The sequence below is a fragment of the Euprymna scolopes genome, chromosome 10 (genome assembly GCF_053919585.1).
Source record: "Euprymna scolopes isolate OS-2025 chromosome 10, ASM5391958v1, whole genome shotgun sequence".
NCBI lineage: Eukaryota > Metazoa > Mollusca > Cephalopoda > Sepiida > Sepiolidae > Euprymna > Euprymna scolopes.
The window spans coordinates 155,764,133-155,787,835 of record NC_136491.1 but is presented as its reverse complement, the minus strand read 5'-3'; the positions used below and the strand labels follow the sequence as shown (position 1 = coordinate 155,787,835).

Genomic DNA, 23,703 nt, shown 5'->3' with positions numbered 1-23,703 from the left:
TGAATCCACGGCAAAAAATTTCCTCCACTCTATATCTGTGCCTAAATCAAAACGCGGATTCCATGAACAAGGCTTCTTTCTTAGAACTGCATGCCTATGGAACTCTGTTCCGTCTGCCTGCTTCCCACCGGACTACAACTTGGATGTCTTCAAGTCCAATGTTAACAAATTCCTAATGAACCGCCCCCTTAAGTAAACACTTCATCAAATCTCCACACTAACGTAATGTACTTGCAATAACCCTTATCCCTGAGTGGCTCCCGGGCCTTGATAAGTGGTGATCACTGTGTAAAAAAAAAGAAAAAAAAAAAAAAGAAAACGTAATTTATGACATTAAAGTAAACATCTGTAATATTGCGATGTTCCATATGAACGTGATTTATGAATGGTTCAAAATTTGGTAATGTTAATTACTATACCAGACATGTTAAAATGGTACGACTAGTTTTGTCATTAACATTATTGCTAGTGAAATGCTGGGTTTTGAGAAGATCAGCAAAAAAGGGAGATAACTCACAAAGATTTAGATTTAAAATAATAATAGAAATCTTCACAGAAGTGATACTTTACTTTAACAACTACAAAACAAAAACATTCTCCACCACCGATTGTCATGACAAATAGTACCTGAGAGCTCATCTTTTAAACTCCTTGGTTTAATATTCAAAGGTAACATGAATCGAAACAAATACGCTGAGGACATTGCCAAGGTTGCTGCAAAGAAGGTGGGCTCCCTCTACTGTGCTAGAAAATCACTCACATCAGAAAGCAGCCTATATATTTTGAAAGTCAACATTCTTCTATGCATGGAGTTTGTTGCCACATCTAGACTTATGCATCTGCCACTTGTCTTTCACTTTTAGAAAGAAAAATCCAAAAAAGAGTCAAATCTAATACGTCCTGCACTGTCGACCCAGCTTCAACATCCCATTGTCACAATGGTGCATCCTTGTGTCTGTTTTGCAAGTACTTTAATGGAATTTGCTCTGATGAACTCATAGCACTTATGCCTCATCGGCATACATATGCCCGACTAACCTGACAAGCAGCAAAATTCAACCCCTTCACTGTTGTGGTCTCGAGATGTCGAAAAGCTTTCTATTCTAATAGTTTCTTCTCTTGCGCTATTAGATTTTAAAATTTTCTCCCTGTTTCCTGCTTTCCTGATTGTACTAACCTGTTAAAGTTTAAATGTAATGTGAATAGATATCTCGCTGCTCAACTCCTCACAATTCCCTGTTAGACACGATCCCAAATAGTAACTCCTCATATTCCAAATGCTTTGTTCGGAGTGAAAAAAAGTAAAAAAACATAACAAATAATGAACCTGACGTAAAATAAAAGAAAGGAAAGTATCTAATGCCAACTTACATGATCTTTGTCGATAGCATTCACCTGCAGCAATAGGGTTGGTATTACCGCATTCTCTCGAACTGAAGCTTTGTATGAGGTTGCAGTCATCACTGGAGCATATTTATTAATGCCAAATACATTAATGACAAGAACACCCATATCATACCTCTCGGTTGGTCGATCAGCTTGGTAAGCCTAATAATAGAATCCAAAAAATAAATTAAAGTATGTGCGTATGCGTTGTATTTATTCATTCTTTAAAAAATATTCAAATTCATTAGTAATGGGACGATTCCAATATTTTTTATGATTCCGATAAAATTGCTGATTCCGTTCTAAATTCACAATTTTGATACAATTATTGATTCGTTTAAAATCTAAATATTATTGGAATTAATTTTACCCGGGAAAAAAGTTCAATTCTCACATGTGAAAATGCGGTAACAAATCAAGGATAAGATCTGAAACAGACTATAGCGAAAGTTGGTTTACGAGAAAGAATACGACAAATGCGTATGATATTTAAAGCAATTTTACTGGCTGAGCAAATAGATGATACAAGAAATTGTACAGAAAAGATTTGCAAAAAAGGTGCTTTGTGTTAACTTATTTGGGGATGAAAAATTCAACTAACAATTTGCACGTATGTGTTTCTCAATTCTAGCTCTTTTCATATCGAACTTGGTTGCAATCTAAGCAGGAATTCAGTGAAAAATGATGGCTAACTTGTAACTGCCATTTCGGGTTTGTCACAAATAGTCTTTAGTTCAGGTCGGTAATGGTAGGAAGAGGGCTGGGTTTCTGTTACTGCCGTCTTGGGCATGTGTCAATGAGGCTCAGCCACGTCCTGCTGGTAGATAAAAAAAGGGCAAAAAAGAGACAGGGCATACTCATGTGAGGGTTTTTATAAGCTAACTCATGTGACACCTAAAGCAGCAGAGACGGGAAATCCTGACAGCCGAAAAGGACAAGGAAATGGTTCAACAATGAGGAAGGAGTGGAGGAGCATAAATTCTAATAATATTGGGGGTGCACTGTAAAAAAACATATGTGCATTTTTACTTGTAGTAGAGGTGATCTATAAATTGTAGTTTTACTGATAATTTAAAATCAATATATATTTATCATTTTTTTAAACTAATACAGGGTGACCCAAAGAAAACAAAAGCTAAATGGAGGCCATCTAGAACATATGCTGTAGAACGGAGAAAAAAGGCCAAAGACCCTAGTGCTTTGGTGTGATGTTTTGAATATCATAAACTAGTTATGACCAAAGTTTCATTTCATTCGGACAAAACACTAAGAAACGGGGCCTAATTAGAGTTGGGGCCCGTTCTTTTTGGGTCATCCTGTACTAGCAATTGGAAAATAAGTTTCAAATAAAAACAAATAAAAACAATTAAAAACAATTAAAAACAAATAAAAACAATTAAAAGAATTGCTTTTTGGGATCGGAAAGTAAACACAATTTTCCCAATTCTAATATCGATTCCAATACCTTAAAAAGTTTCAATTATTTTGGATTCCGATTTTTCCATTAATCGTCCTAGCACTAATATTCATGCTCAGCTGAGATATGAAAGTAGGAAATTGAGCTGAAATAGTTATTAAAAAAAAAAATGAAGGTTATATTGATGTGGCTAGCTCCCCAAATGATTGCCAAATTTTATTGAGTAGTTTTATCTGATTTTCCAAGCGGTGACAAGGAAAATTAATCCACTGTATTAATTTGTTTTCTGATTTTTTATGATTTCTTTCACTGTTTGATTTTATTATTTGTTTCTTACTGTTGTAAATGACATAAATTTTTGAGGTCTTTAAATTTTCTCGTTGCCAGTGTTGTGGTTTCGTATCTGGAAGAAAGACACAGCTCTGTATTTTGTGAAAACAAATATATTAAACACAAAAGTAATTGCAACAAATAAAGAGTTTAGTTATACGTCAGTCCGACTGCCAAGTGTGCATACCTTGTGCATAAATTGTGTGCTAACGCTGAGAGACATATTCTCCCAATAAAAACACTATCAATAATTTCCCCACTCTTCATCTGTGCCTAAACCTAAACATAGATTCCATGAACAAAGTTTCTTTCTTAGAACTGCACACATGTGGAACTCTCTTCCGTTTTCCTGTTTTCCAGTCCAACGTAAACAAGTTCTTGATGAGCCGTTCCCCTTTAGTAATCCAATTTTACCAAATTTACACTTCTAACGATTACTATGATGTTGTCCTTTTGACCAATGTACACTCTTTAACCCTTATCCTCGAGTTGCCTCTGGGGCTTGATAAGTGGTGATTCCCTTGTAAAAAAAATGGAAGAGTCCATTATTACCTTTAGGGTGGGCGCACAACAAGATTTTCAAAACAAAACAGTCTCTCTTAATCTCTAAATCAACAAAAATAAGGCAACAAGTTAATATTATGGATCAGTTTGTGCAACAGTTATCGCTTTGAAAAGCAAAACAATACAATTTGGTAGCTATTTTAGCAGCTAAGCCTAACCATAACCGCTTTAATGTAATGGAAATGGGTAGATTTCAACAAAAAAAGAACAACAAAAAAACAGTAAGCTTATGACAAATTTTGCCATGTTAAAACTGTTGACCTTTTACGTCGCAGAGTAATGCACTCTGGCTAGATATGTTTATACGTTCATATAGTTTTATGTGCAGGAGTCATTCATAACTAATTAACCGATCATTATGAATTCTGCAACAGAGCTCCTAATAGTAAAGATATTGGCGACATTAAGTTTAATTTCATTTCATGAAAACCAAATAAAAAGGATGGAAGGACTTTGTGAAAATTAAGGTATTTAAATTTTTGTTAAATAAATAAATATTAACAAAATGTAAGTTTATTCAGAATATTTTGAATAAACAGGAAAACATGTCCAATTTGAAAATTCAAATATATTAGATTTGTACTGAATTTGATTCATAGTAATTTTCCACTAATCAAGCAAGATTCCCTGAATTTCAATTTTTTTAGGACTTTCTTATGAAACCATTGCTTCACATTTCCAACGGTTCTTGAATCAAAATCATGTAACGGATTTTGATCAAAATTAGAATAAAAATTCTATGAATATGTTTAGTATCTTGATGTGTATCTTCATAAGCAAACATAAATTTGCTGCAAATTACCTTTCTATAAATAAGACTACAACTAGATAAATTTAGTTCAAATGTAAGCTATATTTAGTTTAATTGAGAAGAGGAAGTAAGGTGGGGAGAGGGGGACTCTTTGTAAAAATTTAGATACCTCCAATTCTGAAGAAATTTTAACAATAGATGTTAGACGTCAATTAATAAATATTCCCTATATTTCAGCTCATTTAAGACAAGGGATTTACTACATTATATGCATAACTTCCTATTTGTTGGAGGTTTGCATTTTCTCTATTTATTTAATATTCAATTTTTCAGGCCGTAAAACATCTACACAGATCTGATAAAGAAAATATCTAGGGATAATGCATAGCTTTTCATAAAAAAAGTATAGAGCACTTTCGGCTGCTTAAAATGCAAATATATGAATTTAGATTCCACTTATTGCATTGATAGTATAGATGAAAAAATGCTTTCCTCTCATCAAAACAATTGTCTTTTAAATTCAGCTGGAAGGACTTTCTCATCTAACCTCACAGAAGAGCTGTGATACAGCTAAATATTCTGCTTTTTAGATAAGGATTTTTTTTTAAATTCGTCTGCAAGGATCCATGGCATAATGGATAACGTAGTTGGTAAAATTCATATATATATATATATATATATATATATATATATATATATATATATATATATATATCGCCAGATCACTGAAATTAAACAATGATAAGCACAAGTGACCATTTTGGGATTAGCTTATTTTTGGCTGGAATAGAATGTATTCTATTATATTTACCTATCTTCAGGGTCATATTATAGGTAATTACTGATTTTAACTTATTGACATATGATCATTTTTGTTGTATTCTATATTATCTGTATATCTCGAATTTCTTAAGGTATTGTTGTAAAACTTTGAAATTTGATCAAAGGCTTTTATTGTCTGATGAAAGATTTGATATCCTTTTTGAAATGGCGGGTACTATTGAGTTAATTATAGATTTTGGGTGATTCGATTTCTTATGCACATAAAATAGATTAAAATTAGGTTCATGGTAAGGAGAGTAAGATTCAGAATTTAAATTTTGGGAAATATCCAAGAAATTCGAAGTTTTCTTATTTGGGTCAACTACAATGGACAGGCCATAGTTTTTGAAAAATTCGTGCAGCTTCTTGATGGCATCGTTGAACAGTCTTGGCCTGGCAGGTGTGAAAATAGTGCGTCGTCCCTGTAAAGTCCTCCTTGTAAAATATTGAACTCTATATTAAGCTCCTTCAACAGGAATAATTCCACTAAATCTGTAAGCAGGGCAGAGTCTGTTGGACCAATTATTATATCGAAATTATTGGGAGTGTATTTCTTGACCAATAGAATTAATTTTATTTATATCAAAATGTATTAAGGACTTTCTTTTATTTTATTTCCACGTCAGTAATGTCCGATGTTTTTTTAGCAAATATTAATGCCTTATTTAAGAGTATAAGGGAAATAGATTGATAGTAATTATTTATATCAAAGATAATAAAATTTAATCTTTACTTATTCTTAAGATTTAAGAACCATTTAAGAACAAAGTCAAAGCATTGCCAAAGTGGGAACTTGATCTTTTCTCTTATAGATGGGATGATTCTATCTAAAAAAATTTTACTTACTAAACCTATATCAGAACTAGAGGGACAAATCAGCCTAATAGATGGGTTGTCATGGAAATTAGGTTTATGATCTTTGAAGGAAAATCTTGGAGTGTCTGGGATTATAATTTCTATGTGATTATGAATATTCATTAGTTCAAGCAAGTTTTTTGCTTCCATGTTAATTTCATCTGTTTTATTAGTAAGGACAGATTTGTACGATTTGTTTAATTCCTTGTATATAATTTTCTTGTAAGTGGGTAGTCTAATTTATAGTAGTTTTTAATTTTATCTGCAGGGGCCAAAATGCATGAGTTTTCTTAACTTTAGTTACAAAGCTATTAATTTTACCGGTGATATTATTAGGAGGATGCTTCCTGAATTTTATCTTTTTAACTAGGTTAATCATCATGTTCCCAAAAGGTTAAATTTCGGGGGTTTATGTGATTTTCAGACTAAAAACGTTCGTAATATTTTTGATAAAAAATTCAGAATAGTTGGAAACTTTCAAATCAGATATTTTAAGCCCACACTTAAAATAGAGATACAATAAGATAATGTCAAAAAATATACTAGGATAAAAAATGTAAAATATATTATGGACGGTGTGTTTTAGATATATTAGATCTAATATTTGCTAATTACTTTTTCTCTGAGGAGATGAGGCTACATTGAAAATCCATGGGTTAAGGAAAAAAAAAAACTGAATTGTATTCTTTGTTTAAGTAATAAATTTCCATTGTGAAAAATTATATTTTTCTGAATTAAATTTAAATAAAAAACTATCTATCTATATATGATGGACTCTCCTATCGATTTCAACGTATGAGGTTCCACCACAGCAACTAAGTTGCTCGGTAATCCACACAGATGATTTGTTTATAGTGGTGAAGTCTTTGTGCAGAACCAACCACACTTTTTGTCTTACTACTAACCTTTGTTGGGGCAGATGACTGCCACAGGACAGAGTAGATCACAGCTTTTACATCAGTTTCCTTCTCCGAGATGCATGCCTTAACAAAGACTGGGGGTGCATCTCTCCCAGTGAATTAAGGTGCCTCTAGATACCAACCTGGAAATTTCTACGACCTGGCGCGGTACATACAGCGCCTAACCTTTCCAATATACTTAGTTATATTTTTTGGAGGAAAAAAGGATTGCTCAGAGTGCTCTGTTATAAGGAAAAAATCCGAAAATAAGAGCATATTTTTATATTTTTATTTACAGAAAGTTTAGATGAGATATGTCATAGGTACCGTCGGTTCCACACCTGATAATAAGGAACCGTTTTAGATATCCATATCAACTAGTTTAAACTCGTGTAAATAATAGCTTCAGTCTGGCCCTCATCAACTACATAATACTCTCAGGCAGAAAAAATGTGTCAAACAAACGCAACCGACGTTCAAACTGAGAAACTTTAAAACTTTTGTAGACGCAACTTACTTCTTTTTGTGGAGCACTTATATGTTTCAATTTCATCCGGAAATTTTGTAGTCGAGATTTGATCCAATGACCATTTCATCTTTATAGGTATGGTTTAGTTGCTGAATTCCAAACATTGATTAAATTCCAGTTAAGATATAAATGATGTGCTAGTGTATGGAGAGATGCCTCAGCCAAAATTAAACGGACAAAATTTGATGTACAATCAACCTGTAACCTGATCACCTATGTGATCGCACCACAATAAAATAACACAAGGTTAGTACTTGATATAAATCAGTTAAGATTTGGGCGCTTCTACACTATCAGAACGAAATTTTGTAGTCGATAAATGGAGTTTTCAAATAAAAAACAATTATTTCTACCGATTTTTTTTTTTGTCAATTTTGATAAATTACAATGTTAGCTTTCAAATTATGCAGTCGAAATTACCTGAATATTATTGAATTATTAAAAAAACAACTTCAATCATGTTAGCCGGTAAAAAATTGCGGTCATCTTGTTTTTATAAAATAAATCAAAACGGAAAATTACCTCCCTTTTGAACTCTCCTGTGTCTTACATAAGTAAATACGATCGTTTTCTTCAAATTCTATTTTCTATTTTCTTTAATAAATAATTTTCTACCTTATCGATTTTCATAATTTTGGGATATAATCATCTTAAAAATACAAGGAATAAATTTCATATGAAATTCAGTATCACGATTTCTGAAATTTCGTTCTGATAGTGTAGAAGCGCCAATGTGTGTGTGTGTGTGTGTGTGTGTGTGTGTGTGTGTGTGTGTGTGTGATACCGTTGCGTAATGTAGAAATAGGGACCCCAACATTGTCGATAGTTATCTGGTCGCGTCAGTCCTCAGCGGTTTTCTTTACGGCTCAGTCTACTCTCGCCTGCTTTCGACTCTAATTTTGTAACTGTTTTGTACATTTTGATCTCTCTTGTGTTTCAACTTACCTTGATTATCATCCGGAATTTTGTAGACGAGATTTGATCCAATGACTTTTTCACCTTTATAGACATGGTTTGATTATTGAATTTAAAATATTGATCAAATTCTTTTGGTTTATCTGAAAATAAAAATGAAGTGGTTTCAACAACGATGAAACAATACTGAACATTTGTGTACGAATGTAAACAAATTATAAATTTTGGAACACAACTGCTAGGCATAACGGTGGACAATGGGGACTATATTTATTTTAATTTAGTAGTCCCTTACGTCCAAGTGGCACTGCGCCTTGTTTGGGGTGAAATAACAGAAAGAAAGAAAATTAGAACAAGGGTGTGGAAGCGCTTCATAAAACTTCATATCTGCTTTTTGTGAACTTTTAATAATCGGTATTAGGCATTAATTAATAAATATTACCCAAATTTTCAGTCTCTTCTAAATATTTAAACAGATTTTATGATAGTAAAAATGTATAACGATTAAGTTGTATATTCACTCTAATAACTAAGGCATTACTTAAAAAAAATACAGAAGAAAACTTTAATAAAAAATTAGCGCATTTTAGTTTTTGAAGACAATTTTTCGGTTTTCATTTTCGAAGGTGCCCACTCGGAATAGGGGAGACAATTCAAGAAGATTTTATGAAAGTTTAAATTTTGTAAAAAAAAAGGTTCGTTTTCGAAGGAAAAAAAGTCACATATTTTCCAATAAGGACCATTCAAATCTATTTATAAATTTTAATGATTATTATCTGTAATCTATAATATAAATCGCAATCGACGGTTTGTTTGAATGTATGAATGTCTGCCAAAAACTTTTGAAAGATGCGACAGATTCTGACGAAATCAGTACCGTTTTGAAGCTCAACATCTCAGATGATGATATAAAAAAATTGGCCAAAAATATAAATTCCTTCACTCTCAACTGAACAGTTTTCTACAAGTAGGGGTCGGTTTTTGCATCGCCATTTTTGCAAGTCATCGTATCGGTTGGATTGACTATGCTTAATTTCAATGTTCGGAATTTCCGGTCGGGCGATGGAGATATCGGCTAAGACGTCAATTTTATTTTAACCTTTTAATTTTTCTCCTTCGCATTACAACTTCGAGCCTGCCTGCCTTCTACCACTTGTTTTTAAAACACCTCTGCCTACTGTTGTTTTGACCCCCCCCAACCGCTACTACCATTTTTGACACACACCCCTGATAATTACGTAGGTACCATTTGTTTTACTTGAAATTCAATATTTTTCGTTATTATGATATAGAAGCACCTGTTTACATTGCTTTTACCGAAAAGTTACACAAAACTTTAATATTTTCAGTGAAATCCTTGAGTTGTCTCCTCCTGCTTCGAATGAACGTCTCCAAAAGTGAAAAACTTGTCCTCCAAAACTAAACTACACAAGTGCCAAAAGTTTTCTATCAAACTAAAACTAAAAATATGAATAATGTGGTAGTGAGTAGAGATATCCCTCAATCAAAATTAAAATGACGAACAACATTTGAGGTACAATCAACCTGTAGTCCGATCACCTTCGTGATCACGCCAAAATAAAACAACATGAGATGAGTAGCTAATGTTAATCAGTTACGCTTTAGGTGCATGTGTATGATACCACGCAATACTATCAATGTCACCTCCTTTTCCCCCAAAAAATGTGTTAGGAATTTTTAAAAAATAGAAGGAATATACCAAAAAAGGAAATAAGTTTATCAGCACAACAAAAGTTATAGGAAGTTGTTCACCAATGTACACAAAGGAAACTAAAATAGGATAGTTAATCAAGGTGTGATAGTGGATGGGATTAAATGACTGTGTAGTGAAGTAGAAAAAAAAAGAAATTTTTTAAAAATATATAAGACACAGTTGTTCCTTCAAAAAGGTCGAGCTCTTCAACGTCACAAAAATAATTCGCTGTCACTTCTTCCAACCATCGTTTCACTCTCTGCACTCTTCACGCCTGCTTGAAAAAAAAAAAAAAGTACCGTTTATATGCTGCCCATTTCTCCACTTATGCAAATTGACTATCAACCAGAGCCATCTAATTTTCCATTTTTCCAAACAGCCAATTTGCAAAGGGGGACAATTCAAACCACAGACTGAATAATGGACGTCAATGTATTTAGAATTAGTTTGGGGGCAGGAGAAGCAATGAATTTTATAACAGTTTACATCAGTTAGGAACAGTTTATAGATAATTTTAGATTGGCGACAGTTAAGGACACAGTGGAATGCAGGTTGTGGCTCGAAAGAGATTGAGATGAGCCAATGTTTTCGACAGATTATATAGATGTTGACGTTAGCATAGAAATAGGGACCCCCAACATTGTCTGTTGATAGCTGTCTGGTCGTGTCCGTCCCCCAGCAATTGCTTTCTAGGTCCAATATGTCGTGTGATGAGACTGTGCACACACACTCACACACATGCATGACGGTAACCAAAACACACTGAGCATTGGTGGTGCAGCTGTCAAAAAATGTCGCTGAAGGTGAATAAGTAATTGACCCTAACAACTGTTGGGTCGAAACACCTGCTAGAAAAAAGGTCATATATATATATATATATATATATATATATATATATATATATATATATGTTTTTATTTGTTTTTGTTAGTGATACTTTCTTGAATGAATTCAAGTATTTATACGAAAGTGCATTTTTTACCTAAATGCTTGTTGGGAATAATTTTCCCATTGATCAATCTTTTAATGGAGAGCGGCATATATATTATTTTTTTAAATATAATTATCCACTGACGCGTGTTTCGTCGTCCACAACTCATCAGAGTGGCTGAATATATATATATATATATATATATATATATATATATAGGCAGGGAAGCACAAGCCAGCACAAGCGCAGAAAACAATATTAGTGTGAGCCCTCCTGCTTATCGTTTCTCGTATTTCTGATTTTTTACTTCCTAACATTTAAGGGCAGAGAGGCGGGTGGCAACGTCGATAGTATCACAAATTGGACATGATTTTGTATTTTTTAAATTGTTTGGTACTGAATTAATTGCCGTGGATCATAGTTGTCCATCTATCGTTTCTGAAGAAATTAGTCATGATTACATTTTTAAAACTTGTTATAAAAATTGAAACAAATTGTATGTAAGGTATGTCGTGTCATAAGCGAAAACTTGGAAACAAGATTATGTAAATGACGTCATAGCGAGAGGTGAATGACAACGACACCATTAAATGCAAACATGTATTGAGTGCTAGTGCAGATTACATCCCCCACGTTCTTCAGGTAAAGTTAGTTACAAAGTCCAGACGTATAGATAATGCGAAGCCCTTCAATCAATAAATCATTTTTTGTAAAGAAGGGAGGTGACAGGGGTCAGGTGGTTAACGACACAGACTGACAACCTGGGTGTTTCAAGTTCGAACCTAATTCGTTCCACAAAAATCACTTTCACTTAGAACGTTGGCAACTCGAGGTCCTTCATGTAAGTACCCAATGTCTAGAAAAATATCGGGGAAACCAATGCCAACAATAGAATCTTCGGATCCATACGATATGATAATGATGTAAAAGAAAATAATAGCAAAGTTTATCAATGTAACCCATAATTACATTATCGATAATTACATTATTGATAATTACATTATCGATAATGTAATTATCGATAATTACATAGATAATGTTTATCAATGTAAAAAAGGCAATTAAAAGTTATTACATTGTCTAAATGCTGTCTGAGACGAGTTTATGCCTGAATATAGTAGACATCATTTACAAGAAAGTAGAAATACAGACAAAGAGTGAAGTCTTTTTCCTGTTGAATTGAAGGCAGAGATGATAGTTTTCTGCAGGTGTCTGTGGAGTTGGCAACTAAATGTGATGAAAACTCCTTGAAAGGTAGATTTAAATTCCTATTTAGATATTGTATGCCAGAATGAAGTCACGCTCGCATTTTTCTCTGCTTAAATGAAGCTGTTCTTTGTCAGTGCGCAGAACTGGAGCAGAGGGAATCAATTTAGTGATGTAATGGATTACATCCGGATTCTTTCTTACAAAAATATGATTGGCTGGTTAAGCCATATATACACACTGGTAAAACTGCCTGGGAGAGACGTCACAAAATACGCCAGAAGCCTCACATTAAAGATATATGAACTCCAACCATGAACAAATGCTCAGTAAGGCAGATTATTACTTAAATACACAGCCAAAACCACTCAGCTTTCAATCGAATATATCCCTTTCACAGGACATATCATTCAGGTAAATCAAAGTTGGACAATTATCAAAGAACAGTGTCTGACTATCTTCACTATGCAATAATGAACAAGTAGCTATTTCAAATTCAATAAGTAATATGGACCGGTATGGGTCTGAAATAAAGTGTCTTTTTTTTTAGCAAGAGAGAGAGTTCATTGTTATCCATAAGGTGGACATTACAACAATAAGATATCAAATCAAGTATACCAAATAATAATTCTAATCTTTCTTTGTAAATCTTAATTCTTAATCTATCGTCCCTAAAGGTGGGAGTGGTGGCCTTTATTGATCACTGAATTAAAAACTTAACTAGTTGGGTATCTCGTATACATACATACATACATACATATATACATATTCATAGATATACATACATGGTGATTGTCACTTCTTGACAGAAGAAGACCATCTTTCCCTTGCTTTATTGTTGATTACTCATTTATTTTCATGTGTTTTTGAAAATATATATATATATATATTATAATTATGTACACATATATACACTTATACACACACATACATACATGCGGAGATGTGATCAAGAATGCATCAATTCCTATTTTCTGTGCGAACGAAGGTGGCTCTTCAGACCAGCGCTGCTTTTACACAGTCTGTTGCAAAGGTCACACTTAAACTGAGATTGAGGGATGTCAACCGGTGCTGCTCTACTGTGGACGCTCGTATGACGCTTCAGGCCTCCACTCGATTTACAGACCACAGAACAAACAGAACATCTGTGCCCTGCAAAGTTTACACCATCAAAGAAAGATTGATCTCCATGTGAACGCTTGTGGCAAGCTAGGCCAGCTCCGGATAAAGTCATTTTACTGCATAAATCACAGGTGTGGTTCTGCATGAAATCCTCCGACAGACCTGATATATCTGACAGATTTTTCTTCCAGATATCACGCTTCATTTTTGCATGCTCATATTTTTTCTTCTCAAAACTATCACAGCCATGATAGACTAAGGAGCGCCACTTTTTACGATCATTGGAAGCACTTTCCCAACTGAACACGTCAATACCAAGAGCTTTAAGATTATCTTTGATGTTATACTTAAAGCGTTTCCTTGGTTTATGTTGTGGATGCTTTCCTTGTGTAATTTCACCATAGAACAGGCGCTTTGGCAATCTATCGTCGTCCATCCTTGTCAGATATACATACATACATACATACATATATATATAAAATATATATATATATATATATATATATATATATATATATATATATATATATATATATATATATAAGCGAGATAAGACACTGATAGAATTCAGATGGAAAATCCTGATAGTTATTACTTGAAGTAATACTTTCAAGGAGATTCTAGCCAAAAGGAAAAGCTCAATATTTAAGAATAGAGCAATATATACGTTTCATGGTTAAATTTTAAATTCTGAAAAAACAACATATAGGGACATATATTCGATTTAAGAATTTATTGCTTGACGAAAGGAATATATAGAAGGGGTTATTTTAATTTCCTTAATCCATGGATTTTCAACAATAGCTCATATCATCGGAGGAAATGAAATGCAGTTAGCAAAATGTTCAGCTGCGAATGGATGCTATTTTGCTTTTCAGCACAATTATTGAAAATAGTCTTTTAAGTAGTTGTGAATAATTATATGGAGAAAATTATACGAAAAGAGAAGTTGATACAACCTGGGTAGTCCATAATCGGAAGGAGTCCAATGTCGTTTGGGGTTATAAATCCAGGTGGGCAGAAAATAGGCCCATGGGAGAAAGTGATATTTTCATATAGCGAAAGTATACTGCTCCTTATTGATATTTCGAAAAGTATACCGGACAGCCTTATTCGTTGTTGCGTTGATTGTGTGTTGGTTGCTGTAGTCCAAATGCTTTCTTGATGTTGAACAAAGTATATCCGAAACTGGGTGGATATACCATTCCATTGTAATTATCCCCGTGAGTAATAGAATTCGAGCATTGAGTTAAGTGTGCAATGGTACTCGGAATCAAGAGTATAGTTATCAAAATACCAAAGATAGCAAAATAATCCTGGAGATGATATTTGGAACGGTACATTGGAACGGCTTGCTTGAGATGTGAGTCTCTTAGAAAGATAGTTGTTTTCTTGTTTATAGTGGATGAGGGAAACCTTTTAGATGAGGGAAAGAGGGGAGTGGGGTGAAGTAGAGAGGGTAAAGAGAGAGGGGGGAGAGTTAAAGTTGGGCAAGCATACAGGTTCTTAATGGAATTTTTTCGGGGGGGGGGAATTGTGTTTTAGTATTCTTTAAAAGGGTTGACCTCTTGATTTTAAGTTCAAGTGGAAAATGGATATTCTTGTGATTTTCAATGGGGGTGTGCGTGATAGGGTGTGGGTGTGCTGTTTTTGCTGTGGGGATGGGTGAGCTGATGAGGTGGAGATAGAGATGAGTCATGGTGTGAAAATATGGAATGTTTGGAGGGTTACTTAAATAAGTGAGTTTAAGGTTGGGTTCTTTCAATTTTGAGTGTATATTTTAAAGGTGACTTGGTTAGTTGAGATAAGTCAGTTAAATGCATATATATATATATATATACATACATACATACATCTACATGCATACATGTGCATACATATACATAAAGTAACCATAAAATTGGTAACTGAATAGAAGCCAAATCTATCTTGATTTTATAGTATTACGAGGGGCGTGCAATAAGTAATGCCCCTGACCCACTTCCAGTTGTCTGATCTAGCTGAAATTTTTCATGTGCAATGATTTATATCTCTACGGGTTATGTGGCAAATTACAGCTATGAACTAATTGTGGTTTCTGTTTTACAGATGTTTGAACTGAGTCAGGTGTGAAATGGAGCCTGTTGAATGTTGAGCGGTGACCCGGTTTTTATATTTGAAAGGACGCACACCACAGGAGACTTTTGATGAAATGAAAGAAACTTATAGTGATAATGCCCCATCATATGACCTTGTAAAACGCTGGCATTGTGAATTCAAACATGGCCGGAAATCTGTGGAAACAGCTCCCAGACCTGGTCGCCCCTCCCCCCCTTCTGCCATTGATGAGGCATCTGTCTGTCAAGTTAAGGCTGCCATTTTGGAAGTACAGCGCATTACTATTCGCCAAATAGCCCAAGATGTCAAGATTAGTACAGGGTCTGTGAAAACTATCATTCATGACCATTTGCATATGTATAAGGTGTCTGCCAGATGGATTCCCAGGTTGCTCACACCATTCGAGAAGCGAAAACGCGTCTAGTGCCCGAGGATAAATTTGGAGATGTGCCAAGAAGATGAGTCAAAGTTTTTCAAAAGACTGATCACACAGGATGAAACTTGGGTCCATCACTATGATCCAGAGACCAAAGCCCAGTCAATGCAGTGGAAGCACTTGGACTCACCACCTCCAAAGAAGACAAGGTCATGCTCACAGTCTTCTGGGACCGGGATGGAGTATACCACAATCCGCCGGTCACTGGGGTGTGACCGACAGACGTGTTATAGTAAATGTCTTAAAGCGGTCTCGGGAAGATATGAAGATGGGCCAGTCATTAGGGTCTGTGTAGTAAGAAGAAAATCATACCTGAGATGTTGGATCTGGGTGTGGCTGCTTTCTTTTCTCAAGATGATCTCTTCACCCTGGTGGCATTCTGGTGGGAATCTTCATCTCTTTGTCCTCAGGGCCGCCTTTCGACTTCAGACATTTATGAAGGCATTCATGGCAGACACAAGAAAAATGACACGCGACACAATTGTAATATACATAAGGTATAACTAACTATTTTATTTTACATTAGAGATACAATATATATTACAAAAAAAAACAATTTACAATTAATTTTTACAATTGAAACTGGATAATAGACTTTTCGAAGCTAACTAACCTACCCTAACTAGTGTTGAGGGAGGGGGTCTCCCCTCCCATTTACGGAGAGACAAAATATGCGTCTTCACATCATGGTGGTCGTGCAGGAAAGAGACAGAAAGATAGCAAGGGGATTATGGGAAGGGGTTTCTTTGTATCTCTACGCTCATGGACAATTTACCACCCGTCCATGCTGCAGAGTGTGTTAGAAACAGTGGCACAAGGAAATAGTGCCACATCCCTCCCTATGCTATCCGAAATTTATGAGCATTCATAAATTTCAGAAGTCCCTAATTTTCCGTGAATGGTGCGTCAACCGGCCGTCAGCAATCAATGTCTCCATGCTCTACGTTCCATCAGGAACTCAGTGAAGCAAGTTATCTTTTCCACCAGGCTCCTGGTAGGCTGGTATACTGCTTCAAATACCAGAGAGGGTAATCATCCTCGCCCTCCATCGAGGCAATGACCTCATGATTTCAGTTACTGGATTTACACTTTCTTAAGCAACCAGTATAATATTTTTTAACAAAGCCGGATTTTACGTGAGTTCATCACGCCGACCTATACGTATTTCACTAAGCCGGATTCTACGTGAGTTTATCACGCCGACCTATACGTATTTCACTAAGCCGGATTGTACGTGAGTTTATCACGCCGACCTATACGTATTTGACTAAGCCGGATTCTACGTGAGTTTATCACGCCGACCTATACGTATTTGACTAAGCCGGATTCTACGTGAGTTTATCACGCCGACCTATACGTATTTGACTAAGCCGGATTCTACGTGAGTTTATCACGCCGACCTATACGTATTTGACTAAGCCGGATTCTACGTGAGTTTATCACGCCGACTTATACGTATTTGACTAAGCCGGATTCTACGTGAGTTTATCACGCCGACCTATACGTATTTCACTAAGCCGGATTCTACGTGAGTTTATCACGCCGACCTATACGTATTTCACTAAGCCGGATTTTACGTGAGTTTATCACGCCGACCTATACGTTTTTTTAATTTAGTCTGCATAACATTATTTCCGTAACTGGATTTACGCTCCCTTCAGCAACCAGTATAATGTATTTTAACCAAGTCGGAGTTACGTGACCTCACCACGCCGACCTATATGTATTCCAAGTTATTACTTCAGTTACTGGACTTACGCTCTCTTCAGCAACCAGTATAATATATTTTAGATAAGTCGGGGTTATGTGACCTCATCACGCCGACCTATATGGATTTAGTAAAACCTCGGTCTTCAGAGGTTCTAATCCAATTAATTCTGTTAGAGCAAGGAGTCTGCCGCCGAGCGACCAATAAAAACTATCCACCACGGAATATTTATTAATTATATAAAGAATTAATTAAGAAGGGCACTCAGCCTTCATGAGTTAGAATACTCAATTAGGGGGAAAAAAATTTCCAAAAATAAACAATTCAGAAACCTGGTATACATTAAATCAATGAAATAGGGTGTTAACAATTTTTTTTCTTAAAAAGAAAACATTTTTAAAAAATCATTTCAGAGCACCTCGGTCACAATTAGAATTTGTTTACACAATGCAAACGCATTACAAGTTATTACATTCATAATTAACTTTTTCCCAAATTTTCAGGGTACATTTAAAAAGTATGTGTATTTTTTTCAAAACTTGATTTACAAAAGATCATTAAAATTTCATTCCCAAATTTAAAAATTATTTCAAGTATTTTGGTTCATCGTTAAAATCAATTTATGTTAGTTAACTTCTTTCCAAAGTAATTCATTTATTATTATAAAAAACAATCTTCTCAAAAGGTCATAAACTTCGAATATACCCATTTTTCGTAATACAATTCAAAAATTATTCCAAACATTTGGTTCATTATTAAAATTAATCTTCCGAAAAGATCATAGAAAATTCATTTTGAATCAATTTACCCTTCACAATGAGATTCAGAAACATCCCAAATTTTTTCATTTCGTAATTATTATTTTTAAAATTCAGTGTACATTTAAAGTTATTTAATTGATTCTTAAAAATCATTTCTTCTTATAGGTCATTATCAAGGTCATTTCGAATTCAGAAACATTTCACGTTAATTAACTTTATTTTCCAAAGTAATTATTTTATCATTTAAAAGCAATTCTCTTCCTAAACTCACTCACAAGGATTATTTCGAATTAATAAACTCCCGCCACACCTGGGAGTTACATTAGTTAACAACCAGTTCTGTATAGTTAAAAGCTCGAAAAAATTAAAATTTCAATTAAAGAGAGATCTTTCTAGACTGAGGAAATCTTTTTTTTTTTTTCTTAAGAATTAATTCAATTTTATGTATATACTCCTCAGTCAATATTTCAGGGACCCCTATCATACGGTCCAATTTCAAATAAACCTTCAAATAAAGAATTCGCTCGAATAATTCTTCCTTAAAAATCATCTAGAGTTCAGGAAAATCTCTTTCGTTAGTCAAACAATATTTCCTTAGAAATTATTAAAAATTCAGAGAATATTCGAAATGTAATAGCGTAATTTTTCTTTAAGAAAAACTATGAACATTTCAGAGAACTCTTAAAAAATTAACGTAATCATGTAACAGTTGGCTTTTCCAAACACTCGAAGACTTCAAAAAAGTACTTTAAGTGCTGTTTGAATAATCGTCTCAGTTTTTATTTTTAATAAAAACCAATTGAAGACATCATTTAATGTAATTTAACGAAGCATAAATAATTTTGTTCTTCAAACTTGGTAGAAAAATTTAAAAAAAACTCCAAGTTAATTCGTTATTATATGCCCTCCTGCAATCAGCCATGGGGGTTTAGCTATACAATCATTAAAACGCAAGAGTAGAGAAAGAGAATGAGGGGAAAAAGAAGGGGATAGAGGCAGAGCGATGCCATTACACACCCCACCACCCTCATAACACCATTACGTAATAACAAAAAAAAAAATCTTCGACGATTTTAAAAGTCACTCTCTCGTCCTCACAGGTAAGGGAATGAGAGAGAGATAGAGAGAAGAAGAGAGAGAGAGAGGCAGGTAGCGTTGTTCTACCACCCATCCCTTAACAACCTCACAAACACCATGACGAGGTCATCTTAGCTTATCTTTCCCATGTGCGGTCATTGTTTTAAAAAATGAGTGACAGGTAGACATTAAACATTTCTACGAGCTTAAAAAAAAAATAAGAAAATAGAAAAACAATCTTATTTTGAACAATTTTGTAAAATACATTCTAACACAAAACTTTCATATTATCTAACCCCCATTTTTTTTTACCAGTAACATTTTTTTTTTCTTTTTAAACAGACAAACATCAATAAAAGAAACATTATCAATTCAAAAAAAATGTCCCCTTATGTTTCAGCTTTAATGAACATGAAAAATAAACACATCAACTGTTCATGGAATAAAATGTAATGTAAAAGTTCTATTTTTTCAAATCTGAATCTAACACTTGCAAAGTCAAAAGAATGTTTTTAAAAAGTCCTATATTTTTATAAACCTGAAATAAAGATCAGATAAAAAATGTTAGGTATCCTTTATTTTCTTTCCTTTTTTTTTTTAATTTATTTTTCGAGCTTCGTGTTTGAAGGATTTTTTTCTTTTTTTTTTTCATGTAATAACAAGATGCATAGATATACACACATATCGATATATATCCGGAGAGAGACAGAAAGAGAGAAAGCGTGAGAGAGAAAGAGACATTGCATATTCTAGATACACTTTTTTCTCGTCTCTGTTTTTTTTTTTTGTGTGTGTGGGACACATTTCTTACTTTTTTTTCGAAGGGTTACTTTCAATACTCTTTTTTTTTTAAATCGATCCTTTGTAAACTGTTTTTTTTTTTTTGTAGGTGCAAGACAATTTTTTGTTCAGGTTCTGAATTTTCTTTTTTGAGTGCGTTTTTTTTTTTTTTTTTTTTTTGTGCGCGTGTGTACTGGTCTGCCATTTTTTTTTTTAAATTTTGCCAGAAATAATAGTTTTTTTTTCCGTTTTTTTAAGACCGTGGACCATTTTTTTTTATTCGATTCGTCTAGTGGTCGTTATTTTTGGTTGTGCCGTGGGTTTAAGGGTCGAAATTATTTCCATGCTGGGAAACAATATGTTCTGGTCATAGTGCATCATTTATACTGCGACACAGATGCGACGAGATCCGTCTGGTAATTAACCAGGGTCAATCCTGCGTCTTAAGGCAACCATTTATACCAGGGTCAATCCTGCGTCTTAAGGCAACCATTTATACCACAATCCGCCGGTCACTGGGGTGTGACCGACAGACGTGTTATAGTAAATGTCTTAAAGCGGTCTCGGGAAGATATGAAGATGGGCCAGTCATTAGGGTCTGTGTAGTAAGAAGAAAATCATACCTGAGATGTTGGATCTGGGTGTGGCTGCTTTCTTTTCTCAAGATGATCTCTTCACCCTGGTGGCATTCTGGTGGGAATCTTCATCTCTTTGTCCTCAGGGCCGCCTTTCGACTTCAGACATTTATGAAGGCATTCATGGCAGACACAAGAAAAATGACACGCGACACAATTGTAATATACATAAGGTATAACTAACTATTTTATTTTACATTAGAGATACAATATATATTACAAAAAAAAACAATTTACAATTAATTTTTACAATTGAAACTGGATAATAGACTTTTCGAAGCTAACTAACCTACCCTAACTAGTGTTGAGGGAGGGGGTCTCCCCTCCCATTTACGGAGAGACAAAATATGCGTCTTCACATCATGGTGGTCGTGCAGGAAAGAGACAGAAAGATAGCAAGGGGATTATGGGAAGGGGTTTCTTTGTATCTCTACGCTCATGGACAATTTACCACCCGTCCATGCTGCAGAGTGTGTTAGAAACAGTGGCACAAGGAAATAGTGCCACAGGAGTAGTGATGACAGATTTCCTGGCAAAGGGTACCACAATTACAGGAGCCTATTATGCTTCACTTTTGAGGAAATTAAGAGAAGCTATCAAAATCAAGAGGCAGGGCGTGATCAGCAAAGGTACCCTCCTCCTGCAGGACAATGCTCCGGTCCACAACTCGTATATCGCCAGATCAGAAGCACCGGCGTGTGGTTATGAAATCCTTCCCCACCCTCCCTACTCTCCTGACCTTGCACTCTCTGACTTTCACCTCTTCCCAGCCATGAAGTTGTTTTGAAAGGAAAGCATTTCCCAGATGATGCAGCCTTGATTTCTGAAGTCACATCGTGGTTGGAGGACCAACCTGGGGTGTTCTACAAAAACGGTCTCCAGAGCTGTATTAAACGATGGGAGAAATGCATAACTCTGGGTTGTTCCTATGTAGAGAAAGACTAATAAGTTTCGTTGCTCTACTGCTATCGGAAGTGGGTCAGGGGCATTACTTATTGCACACCCCTCGTAATAATAATATGGATTTGTGTATCCACAATTTCTAGTTTTTCTCCCTCCATCAACAAAAGTGAAATCCCTTTTGCTATTCAAACAACACAAAAAAATGAAATAATAATAATAATAATAATAATAATATTAAACATAAGTAGTTTTTTTTTATATTATTTGAATTCTTCAAATTACTGTTCTTGTTTTCAGTTTTATTTTCACAACGGATTCTGACCTTCTTCAGTTGTCGACCTGGGAATTTTTATGTTGAACTCTGGAAACTTTCTGTCGAACTCGGGAATCTGCACAGAATTTCGAACAGATCCCATTACGTAGTGGATAAAGTACTTGGTAAAATCCAGTTGTAAGTTATACTATTCTGGGGGTTGAAGGTTCAATCCTCAGTGCAGGTAGCACTCAATGTACAAATGCAAATGAAATAAAAAATTGTGTTTGAAATTATGTCTATTTGGCACATGTTTGGCACATATTTTGCGAGCTCGACAAGATACATCTAGAGAAGGTCGAGGGTTTCATCAACCGAAACATTGTGAAAATAAAACTCAAGATGAGAACAGTAGTTTGAAGAATCCAAATAATACGAAGAAGTAATTCTTATCTCCAAAATTCAGAAATACTTAAGTTTTATTACCAATTAAACTGTAAATTATTGGCGTATTTAATTGATCACCATCAGTTGCATTTGGCTTTGGTTCTATGTCGTATGATGACTTTACAGTATCCTGCAATTATGAAAAGAAGAAAAAATGTATTTTCATTGTGTCTGAGTAAAAATAAGAAATCAAAATCCAAATCATAAAAAAATTATACATTATACAACATAAATACAACATAAATTGCTCACTGCCACTAGTTTTGAAGGTCATCCACATTGGGTGAAGAATGACAACCTTTTGTGCTATGTCTGTAGTAGAAGTGGGGTGCGGAGGATTTACAAAATAAACGAGGTTGGCACGAACTCTGGAAGGCATACAGTATAGATTTAGGCAAATCCATTCTCCTGGAGATTTAAAAAAAAATTTTTTTTATTACATTTTCACCCCAAACAAGGCAAGTTGCCACTTTGGTGTAGGGGGCTACTATCAGGGGCAACAACTACCGGGGTACTATGTAGGGATTTGGGCAACAAGATGTCGGTTCACGTTACACTTGAACTTCTGCACGTCAGTACTGTTGGGGAAGCAGGGACCTGTAGTGGAATTCCAAAGTCTAGCGGTTCTGGGGAAGAAACTATTAGAGTAGAAAGATCTTTTACATCTAGGGATCTCTACAGTGTGGGGGTGGGATTTAACAGCCTGTCGGGTTTGTCGAGGGTGCTCACGTCATGGGGGCACAAGTGCTTGCAGTTCGTCAGAGCATTCACCACTAAAATACTTGTAGAAAAGGCAGAGGGATGCAACATTTCGTCGATGGGACAGAGGCTGAAGCTTAGATGCAAGTTCAGGGCCTATCAGATTTGCGACTCTCTTTTGAACCTTGTCAAGGAGCGAGAGACTAGTAGCAGATGCACCAGCCCAAATATGACAGCAATACTCCATACATGGGTGTTAGTAGTTGTCTAGCACGGTAGAGAGAGCCCACCTTTCTTGCAGCGGCCCTGGCAATGCTTTCAATGTAATTGTTCCAACTCATGTTTCCTGTGAAAGTTTTAATGGTCATTTCTGAACACATATATCATGCACTGGATAACACTGCAGGTGTTATGAATATACCATGCACTGGATAACATACTATGCACTGGTATTATGTATTCACTG

General features: G+C 34.9%; 1 protein-coding gene across 1 annotated transcript in view; it reads right to left on the bottom strand.

Annotated features, from left to right (window-relative positions):
* LOC145286323 (protocadherin Fat 4-like) overlaps positions 1-23,703 on the bottom strand; it is a 342,844-nt gene that overhangs the window by 256,754 nt on the left and 62,387 nt on the right. The window contains exons 9-11 of the mRNA XM_080135245.1: positions 22,578-22,668; positions 8,499-8,611; positions 1,372-1,548 (exon numbers count right to left, since the gene is read on the bottom strand). Coding sequence (XP_079991371.1) covers positions 1,372-1,548; positions 8,499-8,611; positions 22,578-22,668 — 381 coding nt within the window. The remainder of the gene's footprint in view (positions 1-1,371; positions 1,549-8,498; positions 8,612-22,577; positions 22,669-23,703) is intronic.